The 20,258-nt window shown below is 35.1% G+C and overlaps 1 protein-coding gene across 3 annotated transcripts; it reads left to right on the top strand.

Annotated features, from left to right (window-relative positions):
• The first annotated feature begins 5,537 nt into the window (after nt 1-5,537).
• NRPD1B (nuclear RNA polymerase D1B) lies at nt 5,538-19,674 on the top strand. 3 transcript variants are annotated; one of them, XM_088811733.1, is made up of 21 exons: nt 5,538-5,883; nt 6,663-6,755; nt 7,009-7,135; nt 7,250-7,365; nt 7,760-7,807; nt 9,249-9,416; nt 9,995-10,153; nt 10,246-10,401; nt 10,814-12,538; nt 12,633-12,808; nt 13,160-13,232; nt 13,331-13,455; nt 13,881-14,038; nt 14,294-14,568; nt 15,018-15,191; nt 15,298-15,438; nt 15,521-15,751; nt 16,202-17,204; nt 17,271-18,102; nt 18,477-18,591; nt 19,031-19,674. In XM_088811733.1, exons 2-21 carry the CDS (start codon nt 6,675-6,677, stop codon nt 19,421-19,423), a joined length of 6,276 nt encoding a protein of 2,091 aa, XP_088667859.1. In that variant the 5' UTR covers nt 5,538-5,883; nt 6,663-6,674; the 3' UTR covers nt 19,424-19,674. The 3 variants fall into 3 exon arrangements, with proteins under 3 accessions (XP_088667859.1, XP_012836426.2, XP_088667855.1); XM_012980972.2 differs by having other exon boundaries at nt 16,202-18,102; XM_088811729.1 differs by having other exon boundaries at nt 5,745-5,883; nt 7,009-7,365; nt 16,202-18,102.
• Nucleotides 19,675-20,258: the final 584 nt, after the last annotated feature.

Here is a 20,258-nt window from a genome sequence, read left to right as displayed (position 1 = left end):
GGGGCTCAAATTGAAAGTTAATATTGTTTTGGGGCTAAAAATAATTAAAAAATTTAAAGTACTAATTATAATTAAAAAAATTAATATTAAGTATAAATAAAAAATTATACTTGAATAATATTTAATCTTCACAAACAAAAATGTAAAAATTATATATTAAAAATATAAATACATTAGAAGAAAAAAAAGTTGAATAATATTTTAATTTTAATAAACAAATGCAAAAAAATATAGTAGATATAAATACATTAGAAAAAAAATAAGTAATATTTCAATTTTAACAAAAAAAAATGCAAATATAAATAAATCAAAAAAAAAATTAGAAGGGAATTTTTTGCCCATCTGTCATCTTTGTTTTGACTCTGTCGACTCTGACCGGTCCGGTGATAAGTGGAGTATGGTGGCGGAATCCGTCGAATTTGAATTCGACGGCGACGGCGGTTTGGAGGGGAGATGTAGGAGGCGATGATAAGGCAGTGGATAGTACTATTTTTATATATATTTTTTTTTATTATAATTAGTACTTTAAAACTTTCATTGCTTTTTAGTCACAAAACGATATTAAATTTCAATTTTAGACATAAAATAGTGTTTTCCGTTAGCATCTAATGCTCATGAGGACCAAATGTGTTTGCAATTGAACTTTTGACGTGTACGTTATTCACTTTGAAACAATGGGGACCAAAAGTGGAATCAGATGAAACATAAGGGACGAAAAGTATAATTCGCATAAATATATATATATATAATTTGTCTTCACATACTAAAGTGTATTTTGAAAAATATAGAACCATGAATTTAATTTGGTGGTGTGGAATATAATTGTACTGAAAACATAATTAAATTAATGATACGACTTATCATGCAAAAGTGCTTGTGGGATTCGACTGTCGCCACCATAGCCATGCATGCATCCTTAGATTCTATTCCAATCAACAACAACAACAAACTTCTTTTCTTTTGATTTTTCGTTTAAGAAAAGTTAGACAATTATTTCTAATTAAAAATTGGTTTTTTTCCAATTATAGTATAAATAATCTTAAATTGTATTAATTAATAAGAGATAGATTATAAATGTAAATGAGTCGAACTCGAGCACGCTCCAACCTAAATGTCTAAGACTCACGAGTTGGCTAGTGAGTTTTTGGAAACCTAAGCAAGTTTATTTTTTTAAAACTGAAGTATTATTAATAGTATTTTTACTATATATATGCACGCATTATAAAAGACAAACATGAAATTTTCCATTAATCTTCCGATATTTATTATATTTATAACAGTTATTTGAGAGGTATATTTCGATATGCAACTTTTGGCGGTGCGCGTGTCGCTTTGCATTTAAGCTCACATTGGTTGCCAATTGTACTCTAGTTATTCACCTTCCACTATTTTATTTTAAGTGTTCTCGTCAAAATTCAAAACTCTATTTCTAATGTGAGTTAATGCATTTTCATCTCCCGTTTTCTACAAATAATCTTATATTTTAAGGGGTTTTTGTGAATAAGTTATCAACCAAGTATGTTTATTATTCTAGGTTTATGGGCTATATATTTTTCACCAATAAGCCCATCCTTTTAATATTTATTATAAATAAAGGAAACATTCATGTATATGTCAATATTACCCTCGACCATTTATATCCAATTCTTAATTGTAACCCCAATTTAATCGACTTTGTCCACAAAAATCCAATTTTGACCACAAAATTTCAATTCTGACTTTTTTTTGGAGCATATTTTAATATGCTCCAATTTCATCCTTAACTTAATTTAATCTCAAATTGACCCCAAATTTCAAAAATTATTCAATTTTGACCCAAAAAATTTTTTTTTCAAAAAATTTTTTTTATCAAATTTGTTTTTTTTGCCGCCGGATTCCAGCGTTGACTTTTCAAAAATAATTTTTTTTTTGTTTTTTTTTGTTTTTGCTTTTTTCTTTTCTTTTCTTTCGGATTTTTTCGCCGGTTTCCGGCGGTCTTTAGCGTTGACTTTTTTTAGTGTTTTTTTTTGTTTGTTTGGTTTTTTTTTTTTTTTTACGTCCGCCGCTAAACGTTGACCGTAATTGTGCTGTCACTGATAGTAAATTAACGTAATTATACTGTCAATGACAGTTAATTAACATAATTGTACTGCCATTGACAATACATTTATGTAATTGTGTTGCCGTTGACAGTCAATTAATGTATTATTATTATTTATTTTTTTTGTTGTTTTTTTTTGTTTGATTTGTTGACAAGTCAACGTAATTATATTACTGTCGTTGATAGTAAAATAACTGTAAACACAATAATATTATTGTCAACAACATCAATATTATTATTTTTTTGGGTTTTTTGTTTTGTTTGAGTTATTCACGGAGTAACATAATAATATTACTGTCTATTATTGTAATATTACTGTAAACACAATAATATTACTGTGGTTGTCGGTAATATTACTGTTGTTATAGTAATATTGTTGTCAACCACATCAATATTATTATTTTGTTTGGATTTTTTGTTTGTTTGAATTATTCACGGAGTAACGTAATAATATTACTGTCTATTATTGTAATATTACAGTGGTTGACGGTAATATTACTGTTGTTATAGTAATATTACTGTCACTCACAGTAATATTAATTCTTTTGGTTTTTTATTATGTTTACATTTGTTGAACGGTCAACATACTAATATTACTCTATTACACAATAATAATGAGTTTTGTTGTGTTATTATTACTGTGCTAGAGTTTAATATAGCAATATTACTGTGTTAAACTGTAGTTTAGTTAATTTTACTGTGTTTAACAGTAAGATAGTTAGTATTACTGTCAATCACAACAATATTGTTGTTTAAACGAAAAAAAAAAAGTTACAGAAATAAAGAAAAGAAGAAAAAAAAATCGAAAAAGTCAACGCCGGAAACCGGCGAAAAAATCCGGAAGAAAAAAAAAATTGAAAAGTCAACGCCGGAATCAGGCGGGAAAAAAAAAGTTTTTGAAAAAAAAAATGAAAAAAAAAAATTGGGTCAAAATTGAATAATTTGTAAAATTTAGGGTCAAATTGAGGTTAAATAAAGTTAAGGATGAAATTGGAGCATATTAAAGTATGAGAGGTTATTTTAATCATTTACAAAAATCTGGACCATGTGTGGACTTATTGGTAAAGAAGTTTTTTATCTGGATCTCTTTATGAATAAGTACCCATTGATGGGCTTATTTGTAAAGACTCCATATTTTAACTCAGTCTGTGTGGCGCTTATAAATTATTTTTATATTTTTTAAGTTGTTGAATATATTGTTTGCCATTACAATGTTTTTATTTTATTTTATTGTTATGATGACAAAAATGACATGCATGCAACCATTTAGCCAAAAATAATTCTTGATATATTTGTTTCCTAAACTAATCTTACAAATTAATTATTACAAACTAGCTTCCAATAACAAGTTTATTATGTAACTATCAAATAAAATTGAATTTGAATATTTTTTTTTATTCATGTAATATTTTTCATATATTTTTTCAAAATTTGATTGTAACAACTAATTTTAAGATAACAATTTTGATTTTCAACTTTGTTAATAAAATTTTTCGGTTCAATAAGTACATTTTGCATGTGATTTGTAAGCTATTGCACGAGAGTGAGAATTACCCAGTGCACCTACATAAGGTTAGTATCTCATACCGTCACGTCGAGTTATTTTTTAGATCAACTCACAAAATTTCAATAATACTCATCTATTGAATAAGTGATTCGCTACATGTATCATAAAACACGCGTTATAGTGCCTTAGTCTCGACAAAAGTACTCCGACGTTTAAGTCAGCTTTGGATTTTAAAAAATAGAGAGAATCTCGAGAATGCGTAATAAATAAATATTACCCATAATGGCGATTACGTTATTTATAGTCACGATTAATTTAATTATGGGCTGATTTTCCACAATGAAATTAAACTTCGTAAGTTGGGCCTGATTTTGGAATTGGGCCGTAGTTATAATTATTTGGCATAGATGAGTCAATGGTTGTTTCCAACATAGAAATCCGTTTTAGGGTTATTTCTATGCTACATTCGTTGAATATTACATCGGCTGATTTTTTATTGTTTATATACAAACACCAATATGAGTATGTGTGTGTTTGTGTGTATATGAATGGTAAAGATCTACCCAATACAGTATAAAATAGACCTTTGTTTTAGTAAATGATTTATATGCGTAGAAATATGAAAACACGTTTACAACCAAAAAAGAGATAAATATATGATTATTTTTTTTCCCCAAACATTGGCAATATTTGCTCTTTATCCGAAACATGTTTTGGATTTTTTTTGGGTGGAAACATGTTTTTATTTTCCCTATCATTCTTCGAAACATTCTCAATTTTTTATATGTTTACGAAAACGACGTGAAACGTTTCAGACGAGTGCCTTGACGTTTTGATTTTTGAACAACGACGTTAAACGTGAAAACGCGTCTGCACAGAAGAATCTGTGGGTCCTAGATTGACGTAATTTGGTAAGGATTTTGTAATAAAGAGAGGGAAAAGATGACGGTTAAAGATATAAATTAAATTAGATTAGATAAGGTTGATTATTGAATTAGACATATGAAAATTAGCTGCGACTTACGTCCAAATTTAACTATATTATATTCAGCAATAACTGAATTTGCAACCGAAATTAAAGTTTACTTTCTATGTTATTTAGATTCGTAGAGTAAATGTTCGGAAAAAAATATAAATGAAGAGTTAGGTGATTTTTGCAAAAAAAATAAAAATAAAATAATATATGTATAATGTATATATAATAGATTATGCCTTTTCTTTATGTTCTCATAATGTATTTATGCTGAGTTTGCAGATAATTTGTTTTTAATAATAACTTGGAAAATACAGCAACAAGTTTTTTTAAATCCTGAAAGCACTTTTTTATTCAATTAAATGATAAATTGAACAATTGCACCTTATTATTATTATTATTATTATTATTATTATTATTATTATTATTATTATTATTATTATTTTTTATCAAATATGCTTTATTTAGGAAATTTAAGATATTTCATAATAGCTGAAAATTAAAATTTGTTTACGAACACCGCAATTTTAAAAATAGCCTTATAAAGTCAAATTTTAGGATAGGGGTGAAACTTTCCCAACTGGCGCAAAAATCGATCCACCTTCGCGGAAAGTTAACTGCTATACCTAATTATTTATATCAAATGGATTTCAATCGTAGATCTGATTACATAACCCTTCAAATGGATATGTGCGATAATGCGCAGATCTACATATGAAATTCACCTAATGCAAAATAATCAGATGCAACATATAATTACCTCAATTTGTAGGGACGGATTCAAAATTACAAATGTTTGACCTAAATTTAATATAAATCTAGTTACATTCAACAGTAATCGAATTTGAAATACATATTAAAAATTTATTTTAATATATTTTCTAAATAAAATATATATAATTTATGGATAATAAATTTTAGAAAGATGAAACAACAAGGGCAATAAAGTAAATAGAGTGTAATCCCACGCCTACAATGTGTATGCACTTGGTACTATTTGTTCCGTTGCCATTTGTTTTTTGTTTTTTTCTTTTCAAAATCTGATGCAAAAAAGAAAATCGAATTGAAAATAGAAATTGAAATTGAAAATGGAAAATTGAAAAATTGACCATGCAGAAGAAGAAGAGCAAAAGAGTCGAAGAACACAAGTCTCACTAAAACCCCCCTTTTCACTCTCTAAACCAAACAAAAACCTCAAACTAATTTCTTGTAGAAAAAAAAGGGTTAATTTTCTTCATCTGGGCTTACTTGTAAGGGAAATGCTCTGAATTTTCAGCAGCATTTCTGCTGGGTTTCTCTTACATTTCGTCGTTGCGAACGGAGGTGGGTTTTTTATTTTTGTACGGGGTTTCGCATATGAAAGTACATGTCGATTTTATTGTGATTTTTATGTTTGTTGGTAGTTTGATTTTTTTGTTTTCCTCTGTAGTTTAATTCAGGGTTTTTTTTTTATTTAGCTTTATTTTTGTTTTTGTTTTTCAGTGTGTGTTTGGTTTTTTTTCATGTAGGTTGAGAATTAGGGGTTTTATTGTGGGATGTTCTCGAAATGAAAATGTGTTTGCGTTTTATTTAATTCTCTCCTTCATAGTTTGTCGTTTTGGCTGAGCATCGTAATTTTGTTTTGTTTATTTTTTTTAATTTTAATTTTAATTTTAATTTCAAATTATATTATTCAGCCATAAGCAAAATCACATGAATTATTTGGTTTTGATAGTCTTTTACTACTAGCACTGTTATTTACATGAGTATCTTTTCGTTGTTTTTTTTTTTTTATTCTTTTCGTTGAATTATTTGTTATTCTCAATGTTGAGGTTGTGTCTTTTCATGCCATTCTAATTGTGTTTCTTGAATATTGGGATAATGTGAAAATAAGAAGTGTCGTTTATAACTCGACATGGTTATGGAGTACAGAATAGTGTCCAGGTTCGCATATAAGGTTATTAGGGTTCTATTCATTTTTACTCGTTTCTTGTTGCAGCAAAATTACGCGATCTGATACTTGTAATTTCGTAGATCCATAATCTTATATATGGATCCTTTCATGTTGTTGTATATTTGTACTGTAGTTTGAACTCATGATATATTTCTCTTTTACTCTCCAGGTGTAAAAGGAAATGGAGGAATCTTCATTACTCGCAACTTTTGAGGCGAAAATAGAAGGGATAAAATTTGGTTTGGCAACTCGTCAAGAAATTGTGAGTACATGTGTCAATTCATTTTAAGCATCGAACAATTTGGTTACGTACCGAAAAGGGGGGGAAATGGACTTAGATGGCACAAATCTGGAACATAATCTTTTCTTCGGCTGTGATGATAGATTTTTCCATCCCTATTATTTATGAATATTAAGTTTGAGATATGAAAAAAACGATCTAGCTTCAAGCGAGGATATAATTTATTACAGATTATCTGTCGAGTAACTGATTCTTTTCCGTATCTCTTGACTAGTGTAAAGCATCAATCAGCGACTGCCCTATCAGTCACGCTAGCCAACTGTCGAATCCTTTTCTTGGCCTGCCTCTCGAAACTGGCAAATGCGAGTCCTGTGGTACCGGTGAGCCCGGGCAATGTGAAGGTATTTATTTCTCAATTTGTTGTACTAGAAAGTCAAATGATAATGAAACGATGTGTACGTTATTATTATATGATAATATATACTTCACTTACTTGAGCACACTTGCAATTTCAGGGCATTTCGGATACATTGAATTACCAACTCCAATATACCATCCTGACCATGTTGACGAGCTGAAAAGAATGTTGACTTTGTTGTGCTTGAAGTGCTTGAAGTTTAAAAATAGGAAGGTATTACATACCATGGCATACTTCTATTTACTGTTGTCATTGAATTGTTTCTAAGGAAGGTTTTCTTAACAATCAATGTAGTCGTCAATTCCATTTCTATTCCATGCCCTTTAATTCGATACTTATTTTGTATAGAATGACTTAATGCTTTTAAGTGTTGAAGTTAGTGATTACTTCTTCTAGATCATGAAATGGAAACTATTAAGTTTGCAAATTAGGAACTGTCCTTTTATCACGACCAAGTATAGAGTTCATGGACGCCTAAGTATTATTGTACTTCTAGAATGTGGTTATGTTTTTGTTTTCGTTGGTGTACTGATACCACTGAGACATGACTAGTAACCATCCTTTATATTCTTATCACGTTACTCATGTTCACTTCATTCAATTTCAGGTGAAGAATGTTGGTGTTATTGAAAGAGTACTATCGACATGCTGTGAGGTAATTCTATTGTATTTATATTTTAATTCATATTTACGTAGAATATCATGCATATAAGCGTAACTCTGCCGGGCTTTGTGCCAGCAGTATTTTGTTTAACATCGCCCTGGAATTTAATATTTTCTTTACCGACCCCAGTTCGTGATTATATCTAGCTTATGGTGTCAAATCAAATGAAAATTCTGATAAATTGAAACATGCTACTGTAAATGTAAAGAAGAGAAGGTAGGTAAAGTTGGGCATTCATGAAGTTTTCCGATTTCCATGTATATAACATTGCCATAAATTTTCTGATGATCTATAGTATATTGATCTATTTTGGTAATCCAGGCCAAATATATCCCTATATGGATATGTAAGTGTGATATATATTTCCGTTTAATTAGTCTTTCTAGCCTTTATGCCTCTTGAAAATATGGCAACATATTATTGCCACTGAATCCAATCCATGTTTGTTAAGTTTGTATATATGGCAGTCCACAGTTAAGATAATCCTGGTTGTTAAGAAGACAGTGCTTGAGACTTATGTTCATCTTGAAACCATTTTTATTTTTATTTTTATTTTTTTCTGAACTTAGAATATTAATGGTCGATTAGAGTCACCTCCTTCAATAATTCGTGATTATGAAAATAATTTAAACGAGTGAGCAAATGACAGTCTTGTGTTTTGTATACATTCTCAGATTCTTTCTTCATTGAAGTCTGTCTTTTTTTTTTTTTTTTTTTTTTTTTTTTCTTGTCTTGCTTGGTGGTCCTTTTGTTTCTTTCCTAGGTGAAGAATGCGTGTTCAATATTGAGTTGTTAGAATACTTCATAAGACTCATTGTTGGAAATCAGTGGTTCAGCTAACTAAACTATAGATGGGCACTTGAGGTCTAGTCGATTACTTCTTCAAAACATTCTGGCATTTTTTATTGACTCAAAAGAAAACTAGTTTTAATTTCTCTGTGAAGGATTCTGTGCCCCATCTTAGTTAAGCTTATCTCTGGGTAATCTTTTTAATGTTTAGATATTTAATATTGTCAACTATGTGCTGTCTCGTTTCCACCTGCAATCGTTAGAGTGTTCTGTGTTGAGTATTATATGTCCTTGAATATGGTTTTTCATATGCTGGAGATTCATGAGAATGTATGTTTCTGTTGGTTCCAAGTTTCTAAGTCGCGTTAGTAAAATAATGTTGCTCTATTTGGACCATATAGTGCTAATATTCAATCCTCTCTCTTGCTAGTTTTGTTGAAACTAGGCAGTTTTAGTTTGAGTCTTGAATATTTTTAAGACCGTCAGTTTCTTACTAAAGTTGAAGCCATAGTATATGGGGCTGCTACTTGACGTATCTTAAGTTTAAATCTGTATCAAGCGATGTGCGCACCATTTTGGAACAAATCAATGAAACTTTTTGGTGAAAATTCTGGTTGTGCCTCAAGTGTTCACTTATCTGCAGGAGACATCACAAATGTCAATCAACCAAGCCAAGACTACTGATGGAGCTTACTTTTTGGAGTTAAAAGTGCCAACAAGATTAAGACATGAAGATGGATTATGGCATTTCTTGGAAAAATATGGATTTCGCTATGGAGATGGGTATTCTCGCCCGTTACTACCTTCTGAGGTATTGCTTTGCACAAATATCTCTTAATTGATTCTTAAATCTGTTATATCTGCAAAAAAATGTTTTTGATAGAGTCTTTTAATGTCTCTTCTTTGCCTTGATTCCATCCCTGGAACACCTAGACAGAATTGAGGTGCACCTGAGGTTTAGTTTGCCATATGTGCTGATGAATAGATCTATAAATCTTTTATGGAGTATTGTATTTGAGGTTGCTCTTCTTTAGAAGTCAGACGTCGTAGTCGTATAATTGGTTCTTATTTTATTTCTAGTGTTCAACCATTTTTGTATGTTGATTTAATCTTCCTTTTGTCATTCTCATTATGGTTTTGCATTTATTAGTACATGTAGCATGAGTTGACTAGTAGCCCTTTCTCCTTGTGCATTTACTTATCTTTGGTTTTGGTACTACATCAGGACAAAGAAACAAATCTGGAATATAATACAGCTTGATCTGTTTTGTTCCTTCTAATGAAGTTTTGGAACTCTAGATGTCAGCATGTCTTTGTTTCCTTTTTTACATAAAAACATTTGAGCAGCAGTGTTGCACATATCTAATTTGGTTTTCTTGACATCTTAAGGTGATGGCAATATTAAGAAAACTTCCTCAGGACACCAGGAAAAAGCTTTCTGCGAAAGGTTACTTTCCACAAGATGGATACATCCTCCAGCACTTACCAGTTCCTCCTAACTGTTTATCCGTTCCTGATGTTTCTGATGGAATCAGTACAATGTCTACGGTTAGTCATTTTCATCAAATGTGACCCCTCCTTGAACCTTTTTGTTTCTGCTGAATATGTTGGCTGATTATCATCATCTTGTTGATGTCCAGGATTATTCTATATCGTTGCTTAAAAAAGTGTTGAGACAAGTCGAAATCATAAAAAATTCAAGGTCTGGGATGCCAAATTTCGAATCTCAAGAGATCGAAGCCAATGAATTACAAGCAGCTGTGGCACTGTATCTTCAATTTAGGGGCACTGGAAAGGTATTTCTTGTTTTTGTATGTTTTAATTGTTTTCCGTGGAAGATACAAGAGATTATTCTTTTCTATTGTAGTCTTGGATACATATTTGTTGTGTTTATCAGACTTTTAACATATTTAGGATTCTTTGATCTAGCTTAACTGACGTGGTTACAGCGTGGATAGTATACTGGTCGTTTACCTGATTGCAATTGATGATATTAGCTTTGTTGGGCTTTCTGCATGCTGACTAAGTTTTTATCTCGTTAGAAGTGATTAGTGTACCTTTCCTTTGTGATGAAAAACAATCCAGCATTATGCCTAATGTTCGGTTCTTTTATGATGTCATTGGTGATTTATTGGTTCATATAATTGTCATTCACTCTGATATTTTGCTTAAATCATGTTTCGTTTTAACTCCGAGTTCCCTTTTCAGGCATCACGTGACGTAGATTCTCGCTTTGGAGTCAACAAAGAAATAAATGTATCATCTACTAAAGCCTGGCTTGAGAAGATGAAGACTCTGTTTATTAGAAAGGGTTCGGGGTTTTCCTCTCGCAGTGTGATCACTGGTGATCCTTTTAAAGGAGTGTCTGAGATTGGTTTGCCGTTTGAAATAGCACAAAAGATTACTTTCGAGGAGCGGGTAAACCAGCACAACATACTTTTTTTACAAAAGCTGGTGGATGAGAAGTTGTGCTTGACATACAGGGATGGTCTGTCCCAATATTCACTGAGGGAAGGGTCGAAAGGACATACATCTCTGAGGCCTGGTCAGGTTGTCCATAGGAGGATAATGGATGGGGATACTGTGTTCATCAATCGGCCACCAACTACACACAAACATTCCCTACAGGCCTTATCCGTGTATGTACATGACGATCATACAGTTAAAATCAACCCCCTTATCTGTGGTCCACTTAGTGCTGATTTTGATGGAGATTGCATCCATCTCTTCTACCCGCAGTCTCTTGAAGCGAAAGCAGAGGTACTCGAGCTGTTTTCAGTGGAGAAACAGCTGCTTAGTTCCCACACTGGGGCTTTCAACTTGCAGCTGGCCAATGACTCGCTGCTGTCGCTTAAAGTTCTTTTTAGAAAGTATTTCTTGAGCAGAGCAGCAGCACAACAGTTAGCTATGTTTGCGCCCAATGTGCTATCCAGACCTTCAGTATCGAAGTCTGCCAGTGGCCCTCTTTGGACTGCACCACAGATTTTGGAGTTGACATTACCGCCTTCCTTTGATAGTTCTGGCGAGAGACACGTGATATCCAAAAGTGAGGTTCTAAGTGTAGATTTCAGTTGGGATGGGATGACGCCCATTGTCAATGACATAGTCACCTCCCTTTTCTTCTTGAAGGGCCCGGAAGAGGTTATAAGGTTCTTCAACTCGATACAGCCTTTATTGATGGAAAATCTGTACACGGAGGGCTTCAGTGTCAGTTTAAGAGAATTTTTCCTACCCTTGGATGTTTTGGAGAGCATCCAAGAAAACCTTCAGAAGATTTCTCCACTGCTGTTTCATCTGCGTGCCTCATATAGTGAGTCGATCGCTTTGCAGATAGACAACTACCTTCGCAATGTGAAGATTCCAGTTACAAACTTCGTGAAGTCCTCCGCAGTTGGCCGCCTCATAGATTCTAAAAGTGAATCTGCTCTCAGCAAGGTGGTTCAGCAGATTGGTTTCTTGGGGATTCAGTTGTCAGACAAGGGGAAGTTCTACACCGAGACTTTGGTCCAGGACATGTCATCACTGTTCCAAAAGAAGTATCCTTCTTGTGATGGCTATCCGGCTGAAGAATTCAGCTTGGTCAGTAGACCTCTCTTCCGTGGATTGAACCCATATCAGGAGATGGTTCATTCAATTGCGAGCAGAGAAGTCATTGTTCGCTCGACCCGAGGATTAACTGAGCCCGGGACACTATTCAAGAATTTGATGGCCATCCTTCGCGATGTGGTGATATGTCATGACGGGACCGTGAGAAACATGTGCAGCAATTCGATTATTCAGTTCGAGTATGGAGTGAACACTGCCAATATTGCGAGCGAGTTTTGTGCTGGTGATCCTGTCGGAGTCTTGGCGGCAACTGCCATGTCGAATCCTGCTTACAAGGCTGTGCTGGATTCTTCTTCAAGCAGTAACTCGTCCTGGGAGATGATGAAGGTAATTAACATATTAAGTTGATGTAACGTAGTGTGTTAATTGTAAAGTCTTTTGAGAAATATTCCCACTAATATGCCATTTTTCTTGAACTCAGGAAATACTGTTGTGTGGAGTCAGCTTCAAGAATGATATAACTGACCGCCGGGTGATTCTGTACCTCAGTCATTGTGACTGCGGCAGAAAGCATTGCCAGGAAAGTGCTGCACTGGTGGTAAAGAACCAGTTGAAGAAAGTCAGCCTCAAGGATACGGCAATGGAGTTCCTGATAGAGTATGTCCCTCATTTAAATTTTTCTAGAGCAACGGCACTATTAATATTTCAATAGTATATATGCGTAAGTATTTTTATTATAATAATTCCTGAGATCATTTGAAAATTTTCTTTATTTCTGTAACTTTTCTGTAAGTTATATCCTCCATAACTAAAGGAGCACGGTAATAGGTGATTTACATAAAAAAAAAGAATATTTGAATTGAGTATGTAAACTGTTGGCTGGTGGCAGCGTAACAGATTCCTAAGGGTCTTAATTGCACAGAGAATATGTAACAGATTTTTTCCGTGTTTAAATTGTGTTGTACTTACATTGATGCCATATTCATTGTTCTTCATATACTTTCGCAGATATAGATCTCAAAGTGTGCACGAGAGTCATGAGACCAGTCATGGTCTTGTTGGCCATATTCATCTGAACAAGGTGTTTGCCTTATTCTTGAAAACACTTTTTTTTTAATGCTGCATTAATGTTAATTTGGGGCTGATATTTTTCATTCTCATGACTGGTTTTTGAAACAGACACAGCTTGTACAATCAAATATTAGCATGGATGATGTACTTGAAAAATGTCGCGAAACAATCATTCTGCAACACAAAAAGAAAAAAGTTGGAAACCTGTTCAAGAAAGTTGAACTATCTGTCAGGTTTGTTTTGGTTTTGGACATGCAGTCTTAAATTTGAGCAATCGTCTTGGTTAAATCATTGTTTAGTACATTTATCGCGATTTGACACGTGAACTGAATGAAAAGGAACCACTTAAGAAATGTTGTAAGGTATGTTAGCACTAAAGATGCATCATTCCTGTCACATATTTCCTGAAAAAGGGTTTACAATGGTCACAAATTTTTTCTTTTCACATAATTATGGAAAGCTGTAAGTTGAATGTAGATGATTATTATTTCTATTTAGGGCAGCAATTACTAGATTTAGAATATCGAGTTACTAGCAAATATATTGATTTGGTTAAGACACATAATTTATGGTGCAAGTTCTTGTTAATTCCAAACTAGTCTTTTCAATTGGTTAAAACATCATTGGTTACATTCTTATGCAATATCCTTCTTTGCAGTGACTGTTGTTCTTTCTGCCAATCTTCCAAAAGCAAATTGACTGATGTTCCATGCATCCAGTTCTTTTGGCAAGGGGCACCTGATAATCTTTTAGAGAGAGCTTCCTATTTTCTTGCTGATACAGTTTGCCCGGTGTTGTTACAGACAATCATAAAAGGTGCTCATATATTTTCTTACTTATACTGTAACTTGAGGATGCATTTTGCCCTTTCCTTTTGGTATTCTTAGGAATGACAATATATAACCTAGTACGTGGGGGATGTTTTATTTTTTGGTGTTGATTTTTTTCTTTCTAGAAGTTTCTGCCTTGCTCTCTAATGTTGGGATTGAGTGGGTGATAAAGGGTACCGCAGTTTGATTCTCTGCTGTTAGAAATTATCTGTAATCATTTGAATTGGTGACAATTGTACAGGTGATCCTAGGATTTCAACTGCAAATGTGGTATGGCTAAGTCCAGACACGCCAACCTGGATCAGGAGCCCATCTAAGAGCCCAATCGGTGAATTGGCTTTAGATATTGTCCTTGAGAAAGAAGCTGTCAGGAAGAGTGGAGATGCTTGGAGGGTTGTGATGGATTCTTGCCTTCCAGTGATGCATTTGATTGACACCCAGCGTTCAATCCCATATGGCATAAAACAAGTACAAGAATTACTTGGTATTTCTTGTGCGTTCGAGCAGGCTGTTCAGGTATCATCTATTTACAATATCCTAGTGTATATAATATGAGTGAATTCCAAGCTTGGAATGAAATGTACAAACACGGATATATTTCCACTCCTAATGTTGTATTATTAATTTGTGTAGTTTAAAATTGACATACATGACACGCATACAAACCTATATTTGCTGTAAATTCTTTTCAACTTAAGATTGCATTTGTAGACCGACCATACTGAATGCTGTACTTGACAAAACAAAATAGATCAGGAAATAAATTCCACTCTGGTTGTAAGGGGAAAGACCATACTTGTTTCGAACATGTTCAAAATGTTACCTTCTTAGAAACTTGGCTTCATTACTGAATACACGTGATAGTAATTATTCTTATTAGTCATGTTAACTAATTAATTAGTTATGTTTTTCAATTGTGAGAAAAGGCTGACTGTTTTTATTTTTATTTTTTTTCTGTTATGTAGCGTTTGTCTACATCAGTGACAATGGTAACAAAAGGTGTGCTCAAAGATCATCTCCTTTTGCTGGGTAATAGCATGACATGTGCTGGCACTCTGATTGGTTTTAATTCTGGTGGCATTAAGGCTTTGTCTAGATTACTTGGTGTTCAAGTACCGTTCATGAATGCAACATTGTTTGTAAGTAGTCTTGTTCATTCTATTATCTCTTAACATGTATTCCATGTCATACCATTTTTGCTTTAATTGTCTGCTTACTAAGCTTTTTGCTTCCCTATTTTTTCAGACCCCTAGAAAATGCTTTGAAAAAGCTGCTGAAAAGTGCTACGTTGATAATTTGTCAAGCATAGTGGCTTCTTGTGCTTGGGGCAAACATGTATCAGTGGGTACTGGATCTCCCTTTGAGATTCTCTGGGACACAAGAAAGGTATGTGTTGCTGCAATTTTCTTTCGACCTGTTCTTCTGACAAATATGCCTGGAGACTCATGTTTCAATTTTCTTTTCTTAGGCTGAGTTGAGTCCAGATAAAGAAATTGATGTCTACGACTTCCTTCATATGGTGAATAGCTCCAAGCTGGAGGACGCGGGTACTAGTTGCCTGGGTGCGGATATCGAGGATCTGGGCCAGGAAGATTATATGGACTTGGACCTGTCTCCAGTGCGCGAACCTGGTTCAGAAAAGCCCACGTTTGAATGTGAAGTTGAATTTGGGCTCAATGGAGATGGATTTTCGAAGGAGGTAAAAATATTTCCTGAAAGTTAAGATTGCATCTTATGGCATCTTAAGTTTCATGATAGCAATATGAATTATGAACTGAAGTGGATCAGTATGAGAATATTGCTTAAATCCGTTTATCATTTGTAGCATGGTAGTAAAGCTGATTCATCAGATCTTTGTTGTTTTTCCATGCACGGAATATTCCGTAATTTCTTTTTTATGCATTCTTTTGTAATTGGCTGAATTTATGTGCACATTGCATACTGAGTTCATTTTGCTGCTAGAAGTATCAACAAATGAGTTTCAATTCCATTATTTTAGTTCCAGTAAATCATCTTTTTGTTCAGCTTGAAAGACAGTGGGAAAGATGAGTGACATTCATCGGTTTGATATTCTGAGTCACTATATATTTTATGGTTGAGTTCGTGTTAGTTCTTTGTGATTAAACTTTAATAATACTGCTGTGAACAGGGTGGCAAGGAATCTGAAGATAGCTGGTCTTCTTGGGGCAAAAAGGTTGACACTGAGGATGATTGGACAAAGAAGGCCGAGCTAACCACTTGGGGTAAGAAAGTCGATCGTGAGGCAGATGACTGGAGTTTAAAGGGTCAAAAAAGTAAAACTGATGAAGAAAATAGCTCAAATTGGGGGAAAAAGGTGGAGTCCGATGCAGGAGGTTGGGGAAGAAAACCAGAGCAGAGTACTGGGGGTAGTACTGGTCAAACCAGATCGATAGATAATGATTGGACAAAAGCTGGTCAACAAAGCACTTTTGATGAAGATGCTCAAACTGGCTCAGCTTGGGGGAAGAAGAAGGAATCTGATGCAGGAGGTTGGGGCAAGAATGTGGAATCGGATGCAGGAGGTTGGGGCAAGAAGGTGGAATCAGATGCAGGAGGTTGGGGCAAGAAGGTGGAATCTGATGCAGGAGGTTGGGGCAAGCAGGTGGACTCTGATGCAGGAGGTTGGGGAAAAAAACCAGAGCAGAGTCCTAGGGGTAATACGGCAAGATCGGTGGATAATGTAAATAGCCCAGCTTGGGGCAAAAAGGTCACTTCTGAGGGAAATGAATGGACAAAAGCTGGAGAGAAAAGCACTTCTCCTGAAGCAGCTCAAAATAGTTCAGCCTGGGGCAAGAAGGCAGGTTCCGATGGCGGAGATTGGGCCAAAAAAGATGAGCAGAGCACGTGGGGAAATGTCAAGAAGGCAGGTTTCGATAGCGGAGATTGGGCCAAAAAAGATGAGCAGAGCACGTGGGGAAATGTCAAGAAGGCAGGTTCCGATGGCGGAGATTGGGCCAAAAAAGATGAGCCGAGCACGTGGGGAAATGCCAAGAAGGCAGGTTCCGATGGCGGAGATTGGGCCAAAAAAGATGAGCAGAGCACGTGGGGAAATGTCAAGAAGGCAGGTTCCGATGGCGGAGATTGGGCCAAAAAAGATGAGCAGAGCACGTGGGGAAATGTCAAGAAGGCAGGTTCCGATGGCGGAGATTGGGCCAAAAAAGATGAGCAGAGCACGTGGGGAAATGTCAAGAAGGCAGGTTCTGATGGCGGAGATTGGGCCAAAAAAGACGAGCAGAGCACGTGGGGAAATGTTAAGGCATCTCAGATTCAGAACAAGTCGACTTGGGGCAGAGATGCTGCTCCGACCGAAAATGTTTCGTCTCCAAAATCTCAAGAAGATGGTTTGTGGTCATCAGCTCAGAAAGGTGAGCAGAGCACGTGGGGACATGTTAAGACATCTCAAACTCAGAACAAATCGACTTGGGGCGGAGATACTGCTCCGATCGAGAATGTTCCGTCTCCAAAATCTCAAGAAGATGGCTTGTGGTCATCAGCTTCGGCAGCTCAAAAAGAACAGGATGGTTCGAAGGATAACAACCCCTGGCAAACTAAAGTGGCTGAGCAAGCAAACTCAGAGCCTCTTAGTACTTGGGGCTCTTCGAGTGATTGGGTGAAGCCCGATTCTCAGACACCCACAGGTGATAATACAAAGAATGAATCTCCGTGGAGTTCGAGTCAGAAACTGTTGAATGACTCCACAGATTCTCAGGGTTGGGGTTCTTCAAAAGTGGATACAGCCAACGATAATGATGAGCAGCCTCAGTGGGGCCGAGGGCGTGGTAGAGGTAGGGGTAGGGGGTGGGGCCGGGGGGTTGGTCGTGGCAGAGAAGGTTCACAAGGTAGGGGCCCCACGAATGATAGAGACTGGAAAAACAAGAGAAGTGGCGGCCCTGTTGATGATCCAAACGCACCTGGAATTTTCACTGCGTCGAGGCAGAGGTTGGATTCATTCACCGCCGAAGAACAAGAAGTTCTTTTGGAAACCGAAACTATTATGAAGAACATCAGACGAGTAATGCATCAGACGGGGTAAGTTAATTTTTATTTTTTATTTTTTTCGGTTTCTAAACTTCTTGTTGGTATATTATTTATATTATTTCAGATTCAGAATTAGACTCAACAAAATGCTAATATATCTACAACGACTCTCGTATTGGGAGTTGTGATTCTGTTTTCAACTGTAGTGTTGTCTCCTGAAAATCTTTTTTCAGTTTAGAAGTGATTTTTCTGATTCTAAAACCGAATACGCAAATTCCACGAGGCTTGTTCTTTCATCTTCCTTTTTGGAGGGAACGATAAAGAAGAAGAAACGGAGAACACTTTTTGATGCTTACTAAATTGTATGCTAGAATGTGGGTTTAGCTTTTAGTCAGATGAATGAACTGTTTTGTTTGTGTGTGAAGGTACAATGATGGTGATCCTCTATCTGCGGATGATCAGAAGTACATTGTCGATAACGTCTTGAATCATCATCCTGAAAAATCACTGAAGATTGGAGCTGGACTGGATCACATAATGGTACGGCTAGTTAATTTACAACGAAAAAGTTCTGTCGAGATAAAATATTTTGGTTGTTTTTTCAGCCTCTATTTATGCTTAACTTTATATTTTTCTGCTATACAAGTACTTTCTGGTCAAATGTTTTATTCGGTCATCATTATTTTCAAATATTGAGATGTTTTGGATGACAACCAAACTTCCGTTTCAGTCTTCCGTAATAACAAACTTGAATTTCAGTCTCGGTTTTCGAATCCTAGTTTTCACGACGTGGCACTAATATATATATAAACGGATTTTCTTAGTCTTGACGAAATTATTTCAAGCTTAACTTGAGGTGGCCAGAAAGCAATTTACCCGTTTTCCCTTTTTTCAACATCTAATATTTCTTGGGACTTTATCGATCTATGTACCTATTTATTTATCTTGTATTGAATCTAATTTGGGACTCGTTTGACAGGTCAACAAGCACAGTGAGTTCCAAATGAGCCGATGCTTGTATGCTGTTACTATCGACGGTAGCAAAGCAGATTTCTCGTACAGGAAGTGTCTAGACAATTTCATAAGGGGAAAATATCCAGACGTAGCCGAATCTTTTATCGCAAAGTACTTCAAGAAGCCGCAACCTCGTACCGGATGGAACAACAACAGTAAGGATCGCCCCCCTCGAAGTGAAGCTGGAACTCCAAATTGGAATCGCGATTCTACCCCTGCTCCTCCGGAAGATTCCGGAACACCCGGCTGGAATAATACCGATCGTACCCCTGGACAAGATAACGTTAGTACTCCTGATTGGAACAAGAGTAGTCAGTTTTCTGCTACAGACGAACCCGAAAATCTAGCTGATCCGTGAGGAGGTGAAATTTATTGTGGAGTTGGTCTTTCGTTTCTTTTTGCTAGCACTTGAATGTACAGTTCTATGAGCTACTAACGAGTTATTGGGGAAAAAAAAAATTCGGACGACGAGTAGAGAATTTAGCTGAGTTTGTGTTAATTTTTCTGCTGGAAGTTGTAGTTATTTAATCTCATGCCTGAGCTAATTAATGATTGTCTGTTGCTACAGTTTCACTGGGATTATTTCTATGAAATAATTCATTTTGTCAATCTGCAGTAAAGAAGTAGTTGTGAACATGATGCTGCTGTTTAACATTCTCTTCACATATTTTCAGAATCTTCAGTTAAGATATATTAATTAATATTGCAGGCCAACTTATTATTTTGGTAATTGCAGTGATCCCTGATTTATATTTTGGCTCGTAACATAATCGAACAATTTTTCTCGTGAGGTGAGGTCAAATTACTAAAAATCCCCTCTTGTTTGGGTAATTACAACCACCCCTCAACTGTGAATTTTCTTACATGTCTATTCTTATGATGTCAAATTCAAAATATTCTTCTAGATTATGTGTAGATTATGTGTGATGTTCTCTAGTTTGTACTCGTTTTGTGTATAAATGCAGTTTCTGATGCACTACAATCTGATATTTACAAGCCAAGAAACACATTTCATGATTATCTTATTTCAAACATAGAGCTCAACTGGGGTAAAACGGGTACAAACTGAAGAATATTCCACATAATTTAGAAGATTTCACTAAATTTGACACCGCAAGGGTAGATACGTAAGAAAATTCATAGTTGATGGGTGGTTGTAATTACCCTAACATGATGGATTTTTTCGTAATTTG

The sequence above is a fragment of the Erythranthe guttata genome, chromosome 2 (assembly GCF_056151865.1).
Source record: "Erythranthe guttata isolate IM_541 chromosome 2, IM_541, whole genome shotgun sequence".
NCBI lineage: Eukaryota > Viridiplantae > Streptophyta > Magnoliopsida > Lamiales > Phrymaceae > Erythranthe > Erythranthe guttata.
The sequence above is the reverse complement of the archived record's forward strand: the minus strand, read 5'-3'. Positions and strand labels throughout refer to the sequence as shown.